This window comes from Pavona decussata, unplaced genomic scaffold (genome assembly GCF_977016875.1).
Source record: "Pavona decussata unplaced genomic scaffold, jaPavDecu1.1 SCAFFOLD_56, whole genome shotgun sequence".
Lineage (NCBI taxonomy): Eukaryota > Metazoa > Cnidaria > Anthozoa > Scleractinia > Agariciidae > Pavona > Pavona decussata.
Genome location: NW_028145478.1, coordinates 700731 through 710878, shown reverse-complemented (window position 1 = coordinate 710878; position 10148 = coordinate 700731). Strand labels below are relative to the sequence as shown.

General features: G+C 39.0%; 1 protein-coding gene across 1 annotated transcript; it reads left to right on the top strand.

The window, feature by feature from the left end:
- The first annotated feature begins 384 nt into the window (after nt 1-384).
- LOC146480046 (uncharacterized) lies at nt 385-5113 on the top strand. The gene is made up of 5 exons (XM_085110085.1): nt 385-882; nt 1635-1687; nt 2928-3042; nt 3588-3905; nt 4112-5113. The coding sequence occupies exons 1-5, from the start codon at nt 385-387 to the stop codon at nt 5111-5113; spliced, it is 1986 nt and encodes a 661-aa protein (XP_084966211.1).
- Nucleotides 5114-10148: the final 5035 nt, after the last annotated feature.

Here is a 10148-nt window from a genome sequence, read left to right as displayed (position 1 = left end):
CGTTCGTAAAATATTGTTTTTACCACTCGAAAATCAAACCTTCTTCGCGTCGCCGTGTAATATCCTCTATTTTTATTCATGTTTATCGAAAAATGTATTCTTCCTTTAATACGAGTATGTTCTCACAATTTATAGGATAGGAATTTGAAACCTGACGAGAATAAGACGAAATTTCTACCCTTTTCAGAAGCAGTATCGACAAGAAAATATATATTTGTCGTACCCTGGCTATAAACGGTGAAGGCTCTGCATTTAGTACACCAGGGCAAATTATTCATCCAATGGCGAATAACATTTTTCCTCGTCCTAAAAAAGATGGAAACTACAGAATGATACTCAATTTAAAGCGCTTCAATCAAAATGTTTCTAAAACATCATTTTAAGATGGAATCCCTGCAGTCTGCCGTTAGACTAATGAAGCCAGGCTGTTACATGGCTTCTGTCGATCTGAAGGATGCTTACTATTCTGTTCCAATACACCGATCACACCAAAAATTTCTCAAATTTGCACGGCGAGGAAAGGTGTATCAGTTTACTTGTTTGCCTAATGGCCTATCATGTGCCCCACGCTGCTTTACCAAAACACTTAAACCAGTATATGCTACCCTACGAAGGGCAGGACATACTAATGTTGGGTATATTGATGACCACTACTTACAAGGAGACACTAAAGATGAGTGTTCTTCCAATATTACTAATACTGTATCTCTCCTCACTAAATTGGGGTTCTTGATTCACCCTGAGAAGTCAGTCTTCTTGCCAGTGCAAATGATCACTTCCCTTGGATTTATGCTTGATTCTGTCCAAATGCTTGTGAGGCCTACTCCTGATAAGGCTCAAAAGCTTAAAAGTGCATGCAAGAAACTGTTAACTAAACCAGAGGTGACCATCCAAGAGTTAGCAGAAGTTATAGGCCTGATTGTGTCAAATTTTCCCGGAGTGGAATTTCGGCCCTGATTTTATAGAGGGTTGGAACGGGACAAATCTTTTACCCTCGCACACAGTAAAGGGAATTTTTCTTCAAAACTACAATTGTCCCGAGATGCCATTACCGAATTAAACTGGTGTGAAAATATCGTAAGTGCCACCAAGCGAGTAACACAGGGGAACCCTGATATTGTCATTGCAACTGACGCATCAACACTGGGTTGGGCAGCAGTTCTTGACAAGCAATCTATTGGTGGTCAGTGGACTCAGTCTGAGGCTTACCACCATATCAACTATTTGGAACTGCTCGCAACCTTCCTAGCACTAAAAAGTTTTTACAAAGATGTCTCTAAAGTTCATGTTCGCCTCAAATCAGACAATAGCGAGCTTAAGATCCGACGACGGCAGGTGTCTGGGACGGCAAGCGGAAGTGAAATTACTACCAGAATTACTTCCGGCTGACGTTGTCGTGAATTTTCCCGCCGTAGCGGCCATGTCTGTGACGTGAAGTAGACCATTTTGCCGTTGCGTCTAAAACGTGAGTAAACTTTACAAAAGTAACACAATTTAAACTTATTTTGAGCGAAATTCGTTCGAAATTTTGAAAGTTTATTCTTATTAGAGGATGTCTGTGAAATATCTGAGCAAAAACAAACGATTTGTGCAAGAAAATTTTAACCTTCATTCGTTTGCCTTTCTCTGAACAGTTCACGATCGACCTCGTCATCGACATGTCCAACATGGCAAAGAAAGCAATCCAGTAAGTTTTACAGTGTTCTTATTTCTTGGTTTATTTCTTTAAAAAAAATATCGTAGAGTTCTTCCGGTATAATAGTGTGGTTCACTAGATTATTCAACTCGTCTTTTCTCGAGTCAAACAACAAGGCTTATCATAGAAAATAATTTTAATCAAAAACGAGTTTTTCAGTAAGGCTTTTTCAGACAAAAATAACATTGTTGATTAGATGTGAAACATTTGCTGCTAGAAATTGATTGCTAAAAATACATTTATTATGATAAGTTTACGCCTGGATTATGCCATTTTGCATTCTTATAAACAAACAAGACTGCTCTGATTTACTCTGGAGAGTTCTGAACTGAACTTATAAACATTTCCAAGTGGTTGAAATATAATTAAGCTAGCAGACTCAAAAATATTTCATATACACTAAAAAAACGCATATAAGAACCTAATCATAAATTTCCGTTTAGATCTCTGTACATTAGTGCCAGTTTTAGCCTAAATTTTGAAACAGGTAATCATTATACAACTTACATAATCAGAATTACCTTCTGGACTGAGTGATCTGGCTGGGCATTATAATTATTATTGTGTTCTTTTAGGAATATTAAAAAATAGTTTAGCTTTATTTCATTGATATTTCATCGGTTTAAAAGCATAGAGAGAAATAGAATAACTTGAAATATGGTTTGTATTTGCATGTTTAGATTGCAGACATTTAGACATGATAAATATGCTTATTTCATATAAACAATGGACAGTGCCAATTTTCCTCCAGCAATAAATTGAAAAACAGCAGCAGTCACAAATCATTTTGAAGCTTTTAGAAAAACAAACTAAGTAACATGAACATATTGAATGTAGTTGTAAAGGTTCTACCCTGAGTTTTGTTCAAATTTCGAGGATTTTTTTGTATGATTAAATAGGGTTTATTTATATGAAGAGGGGGGAGGCCAGGGGCTGTGGTGATTTATCAATTTGTCTGGGAAGTCCCCCTCCTCCGCTACTCTCTTCTTATACTTTGCACCCTCTCAGTAAACATAGATTTTGAACCCTCCTTACATTAATTGTTGTTGTTGGTACACATCACTTGATCTGAGTACAAACACTAGAGAATAAATTCCAATACTTAAACAGTTTATTGGCAGATACACAATGTTACATCTTGTTTATTAGTTGTGTATTTTTACATCGATTAATTATTCAATTCGATTTTGAGTGCAATTCATTTAAGTTGTCAAGAAAAATAATCCTGAAGGGTTGGTGGATCAATGTCAAAGAAATCTGAAGTGAAATTGCCATACAAGGAAGTCATGGCATTCCTTAACATCCCACATACAATGGCAATGAGGGATTACGTGTATGGTGACAAGGTAGAATCCAAATCAAACTTCAACTTGTTTTTTGCTTAGTATTCAGTGGATTTACTACGATATTCCCAACTAGGTTAGCACCCCAAGTTTAATTACACTGGGATTTCTGGCGCATGTTCAATTCCAACATGACCAAGCATTTCCCAAGTTTAAACTTTGCATACGAAGTGCATCCCAAATTTGGAATTTCACCATTTTTTGACTCATTTTTTTACCGTGTATTTAACAAGAATTTCCTAACTGAGTTAGTTACATCCCAAGTTCAATTACCCTGGGATTTCTGACATATTTTCAATACCAACATGACCAAGCATTTTCAAACTTTGCATACCAAGCACATCCCAAATCTGGGATTTAATCATTTTTGACCTTTTTTATCATGTATTTACCAAGACATTCCCAACTGAGTTAGTTACATCCCAAGTTCAGTTAAACTGGGATTTCTGACATATTTTCAATACCAATTTTATCAATTTTCCTCACTGATTTCATTGGGAATGAGTTCGAGTTCAAGTATTAATTGCTGTGTTCCTCTTTGCAACCAGAGAGAAACCGTAGACGCCAACGGAAAGAGATTCGGCTTTTTCAATTTTCCGAAAGTTCCAAACCTTCGAGCTCAATGGCTGCAGAAGATTCGAAGAGACGTTAGAATGAAATTCAAACTGACGGAAATTACAAAAGTTTGCTCTTTGCATTTTCGTGAAAGCGAAATCAAAAAAGGCCTCGGAGGAAAGAAGATGAGTGTAGACATCACTGCAGTTCCATCGAAATTTGCATGGCGCACTTCACCGCGAAAGAGACCACCACCGTCTGCAAGATTTTCACCGAAGAAGAGAAAGCGTCGACTGGAAGAATCATTCACGGTAAGCAGCAACATAACATCCCAAGCGGAGGATACAGTTTCTCTCGAAACAGCTGAAATCGTAAATACTGAATCACAAGATTCATGCCAGTCATTACGGTTCCAGTTGTTACAAGCTCAAGAGGAAACTGCGCGGTTAGATGAGGAAGTGTCAATTTTAAAAGAGAAACTAGGAAATACAGAGAAGCCCAATTGAGAAATGCCCAGGCAGAAATTAAGCGTAAACTCGAGGAGAACGGAGAATTAAAGTCACGCATGTTTTGCATAGATAATCTGTCTGGAGATGAATCTTTTTCATTTTACACTTGGTTTCCAAACGTGCAGACATTCCAGGCCACGCTGGTATACTTAAACCCAGGGGAAAACGAACAAAACATCCGCTACTGGCGTTCGACCAACAAAAAGGTCCAGGCACATCATTACGACGGGGACAATCAAAAAAACAAACCTGGGCAAAAGAGAACTCTAAAACCCGAAGATGAATTTTTTTTAGTCATGTGCCGATTGCGACAAGGGTTTAATGAGGCACATTTGGCATTTTTATTTGGCATCTCTCAGCCAACAATCAGCGGGATTTTTGCTTCCTGGATCAACTTTATGAATCTTCGTTTTGGCACTATAAATATTTGGCCCAACCGAGAGGAAGTTGATAAATCTATGCCTGAAGATTTCAAGTCTAAATATCCCAAGACATTAGTTATCCTTGACTGTACAGAGATAAAATGCCAAACACCAAGAAGCCTGCTCCTAAACAGCAGATTATTCAGTTCCTACAAGAATCACACCACTCTGAAAGGACTTACTGGAATATCCCCTTCAGGAGCAATAACATTCATAAGTGAGCTTTACGCTGGCAGCATCTCGGACAGAGAGATTGTTGAAAGGAGTGGCATCCTAGACTTACTGTTTAATGAGGGTGACGACGTAATGGCCGACAAAGGTTTCACTATTAAGGACCTACTCCCTCTGGGAGTCTCTTTGAATATTCCCCCATTTCTTGGGCAATCTCAGCAAATGCCAGCCGAAGATGTGGTTAAAACACAAGTCATTGCTTCCTTACGTATCCATGTAGAGAGAGCTATTAATAAAATTAAAAATTTCCACATTTGGGACAGAATAACACAGTTAACTTCAATTCCTCTATTCAACCAAATGTGGACGGTTTGTAGTTTCTTATGTAACGTTCAGGATTCCATTTTATCTGAATAATAATCTGAGGACTCACGACCTAATCACATACTGGAAGTTAAAGTTTTCACTGTTTTTTTTAGTCTCTGAACAATCTTGTTGCACTTACAAAAATATGACTAAAAATCAGTTGCCCTTTTCTTGTCTACATTAAACAATTATTGCTTCCTGTTGATTGTATAGACTCGTGTTAAACATATAAAGGTTTTGTTAGCATAACAACATCATTAGCAACAACATTATTTTCGTCAACTGACATATACGCCTGTGGTTTGATGGATGGGGGATGTATGTTCGTGAAACCCCAAGAAGAAACCTACATCAAGCCCAATACATGCATAAGTGTACATAACATTGGGGCTTACAAGGCTTCAACAATTCTATTGACATTCCCTTCTTGGTGTACACCACAAAATCACACCACTTGGCACCCGTAATTCCCATTTGACCTTGTACCTGTGCACAATAGGGATGGGTAATTTTCAGTTTACACTGTCCATCAACGTTTTCACAACAGAAGTTGGTGTCAGAGCAAGCATCTAGTGGCGTCACAAGAAACTTCGTCTCGGGACATTTTACTTCAAGTAATCCACACGGTTCTGTGTAACCTGGATCGATTCCTTTCCCGTCAGGTGTACAGGCCAGGGTTGGTTCTTTTTGGGACACAACAAGGCCAGATTTATAAACATCAACTGGCATTGATCTATTGTTCCTATGCTTCATGTAGGCATGCATTGCTTCTGGCTCGTACTTAATTCCATGGCTTGTATGCCTTGAAGTGAAAGCTTTGGGATGTATAAGAGTGTAAGCAAAATTTTGATGGTTTCTTTGTCGGTGAGAAATTAAGTGAAAATTTGAAGCTGTAAACCAGAATCGACGTTCGGATCTCCACAGCTCACTACTGGCTTGATCTCTTGTGGCGCCCTCTAATGTGTTAATCTCATCCTCGTCCAACTTTAGTCGGTTAACAAAGTCCTTTTTATCATCACTCAGGTTACGTTCCTCACTTTCTCCTAGGTTTTGTAAAGGGAAACGAGGAAACTGATTTATTTGAGGATTGTTTGTGTCTGTATCAATTCTCTGAACTGCAGGCTCAACGTTAATATTAACATCAAAGTTTGACTCAGTATGCGACAGCTGGTAGCTTGAGAAGGATCCTACAGGGCTTTTCCCATAGTTAGTATCAACCAAGTTATCATGATTGCTTGAGACGTTTGCTAATCCAATTTTAGGATTTATTTCCCTTAAAGTGTCCTTAAATCTTGTTTCTTCGGCCTCTTGGACTGCAACATTATTTCTTGCTTCATAAAGTAGACACTTCAAGCCCGGCTCTCTTTGAGGTTCACTGTCGCTCAGTTTGGTTTTTTTGACAATTAAATTCATAACTGGTTCTGACACAATAGTGTCCCCCTCCCCTTTCGGTGCCAGGTTTGGAGCCTTGACATGCAAGCTTCAGTTGGATTGTCGGCATCATGCAAATCAAGCGTACTTGTACTCTGAAACAAAGAATATTTGCACATTTTCAGCATCAGTGCCAAAGAATGATTACAGTAACCAGTTTTCCCTGCAACGCAAGAACACGTTGATTGCACAACGTCTCCTGATAGAATGCATAATGAAACCCTATGAACATGCGGTTCGTCATTATTCCTGAAGGAATGATAACATCTGCAGCGAAAATAAAAGTGGGTTCCATCACTTGTGCATTGAACACCTTTAAGATATTCGTCCTCTAAAAAAGTTTTTGCTTTACTCCAGCTGGTCGGTACAGAATGGTGACTGCTTCCCAGGTGTTTGCCACTTTTTTCAATGAATTGATTCATCTCAGCTTTGGTAAAAAGCGGCATTTTTTCCAAGCGATTGCCCCAGCCATGATTTGGAAAATTTACCGTTTGCTCCGAACTTGAAGCGACAGCAGAACTACTGGAACTAGTTAATAATACTTAATTTTGCCCAGCAGTATCACTCTGCTTGGCAAGTTTTCGTTTCGTGTACAGTGAATTTGGATCAGGATCAACAGCAATACCGTCCTTTCCTTGACTGATGTATTCTTCAACTCTATTCAGAAAATCAAAGGAGTATTACAGGTTGATTGTGTCAAACGTAAACATCGATCAAAGAATACTATCTCACTGCTTAGAAACACAAAAGAGTATATTAATTTCAAAGGTTGTGTCAAAAGGATGCATTGATCGAACAATACAAGCTTACCGTTTAACGAGTTGGGCTTTTGTGCGTAAACCTTTGGCGGGATCATCACGGCATTTAAGCCAAAAACGTAACTCGTCGTTTTTATGCTCCGATAGATTTCTTCCAATTTAAGAGGAACCGGGAATATCACTTTCTGAAAGGACTAAGGACATAGTTTCACTTGTTTCCTACAATGATCTGGAAGTTTTATCCCAAAACGCCTCGATTCCATGTTTGCCCGCGCGCTCGTTCCAGGTTGGCGGCCATTTGTGAATAAGGTGTATGGGTTGCAAGTTCAGTGTACGATCTTCCTGGATTCGTGGCACTATTTACTCTGTGGGCGAAATTAATTCTGCAGGAGTTATGCAAGAAGAAAATAGGTTGGTATGAACAAATTGTTGGCAAAAAATTGAGTCGCTGGGACCACTGAATTGCTGACCTACCTCGATTGTCTGAGATTAATGTCCAGAGCTGCTACAAACCACCTTCATTTAGTGACATTAACCAAGTCCAGCTTCATCATTTCAGCTTCCCAGTACGCCTATGGCGTAGCTTCCTATTTGCACCTGGTTGATGCTGATGGTAACATTCACTGTTCGCTTGTCATTAGAAAGTCACATTTGGCTCCTTGGAAGGCAATTATGATTCCTTGGTCGGAGGTTTCTGCTGCCGTTGCGTACGTTAAGCTGGACAGCATGATTCGGAGAGAAATGGACCGGCCTGTAGGAGATGGTATATTCTGGAGCGACTCAACATCGGTTATTCAGATGATCCAGAGCCAGAAAAAGAGATTTCAAACTTTCGAAGGAAATCGTTTGTCAGTTATCCATGATGGTTCAAGTCCTGGTCAGTGGAGATACGTAGATTCAAAGTAAAATCCCGCTGAGAAAATAATTTATTGTTTTTGAGGTTGTTTGATTTTTTGATAAGTTGTTTGATGCTGGGTTCGATTGACCCTATGTCGATCTAAGGGTAAGGTACATACAAAGATGACAAGAAATCCCTCATGAGGTCTTTAGAGTTTCTGGAGTACAAAATCGCTCTTGCATTATTGTGTACCAGCAAACGTTTCCAGAAATGGAGTGCCAAATTTACTTAAAAAGAGAAATCTAACAGCTGTTCCGTATATTCTTATTCCAAAATATAGTAAATCGAATGCAGCCTGAGAGTGAGATGTTTGCTTGTGTTTTAGAAAGCTCTATGATTGGCAAGGGTGGGTAGGGGGAAGGGGACTGCCACCCAAGTTTGGCTGGATATAAAACAACCGACTATGTAGGACAGCTCTTCTTAACTTCTCTTTAGCATAATTATAATCCAATTGTAGGCTATTGTAGACTATTTCAGACATTTGGGGAATTAATATATATCTGAGATATTGTTCTCTTGTTACCAGGATACCAGGAGTCAAGACCTATATTTTATTTTCTCTCAGTAAATCAGATACTCACTCACTGGTATGCAACCATGTTGTTGTCACTAAGATATTAGTTTACTGAGGCAAGTGTGAGGTGTGTTTTATCACAGATTATCAAATACCATATAGTCAGTAGTTTTAAAATGTGGCCCTGAACAAGTCACGGAATATTGAATATTATTTATTACATCAAATACAGTAGCAGTATGAAACTTACATGAACTTTTAGTTTCTCCTCTTTGTCTAAAATTGTCTCTGAACCATATATCAATAACACATACATAATTTATATTTACCATCGAGATGTGTGTTGTTGCCTAGCAGTTAACTGATTGTTTAAAAACCAACTTTTCGTACAAAAGTACAGTCGACCCCCGATAACTCGAACCTTCAAGGGAAATTGAAAAAGGTTCGAGTTATCGAGGGTAAAATTAAATAGATGATGACCTGAAAGGAAAGGAAAATTGGTTCGAGTTAGCGCCAGGTTCAAGTTAGCGAGGGTTCGAGTTATCGGGAGTCAACCGTAGCTTAAAATGTTGTGCAAGTACATTTAAAAGGTTTTGACTTTTAGTGAAAAGTGAACAAATGAAAGGTTATCTGGTCATCAAGGAAATTTTAAACCAAATGGTATTTGACATCACTTTTGTCAAGCATTTGACTTTTTTCTTACCTTTCAACAATGTTTTAGACCTGTTCAAACTAATCCAACACTAAAAAAAATTATCAGTGTAATGCAAATTAAAGCAAAAACCGTAACTTAACTTGCAACTGTCATGTCATGGTCAACTGAAATTATTTTTATCATGTGGTAGGGAAGAAAAAGTTTGCATTCCGTGGTTGTGGTTGGAAGCCTATTGACATAAGACTTTGGACAGAAGAAAAGAAAGCATGGATCCAAATTATTGTAGATCTATTTGAGCAGATGTTTGGTGGTGACGTTCTGTCATACACTTATGATAGAGAACATGGCACCAAGGTTGCAGACAATGTGACATCCAGTTTGTCAGAATACTGCCACGAGCACTGGGAAAGTCACTATGGTAGCTACAAAGAGCCACCTGAGGACAACAAACATCTCTGCCATCCAGCAGCCAACACCTGTACAAGACCACTTGTTCAACAGCCAGTTCTCGCCCAACAGTCAGTGCCATCAAGACATCTAGCTTCAACACAACAGCCAGGTCCAGCACAACAGGAAGGTCCAACACAACAGCCAGCACCAGCAAAACAGCCAGGTCCAGCACAATGGCCAGCACCAAAACAGTGGCCACGTCCAGCAAAACAGCCAGCACCAGCACAACAGCCACCACACCCAAAGCAGCCACTACCCAAACACACAAAATGTAAACATTCTAATCCCTCGTCATTTCAAAGAAGTTCTTCCTCAGAGATTGCTGTTATTGAAGATGAAAGTATTATTGATATCACAACACCACAACAAGCCCCCCGGCA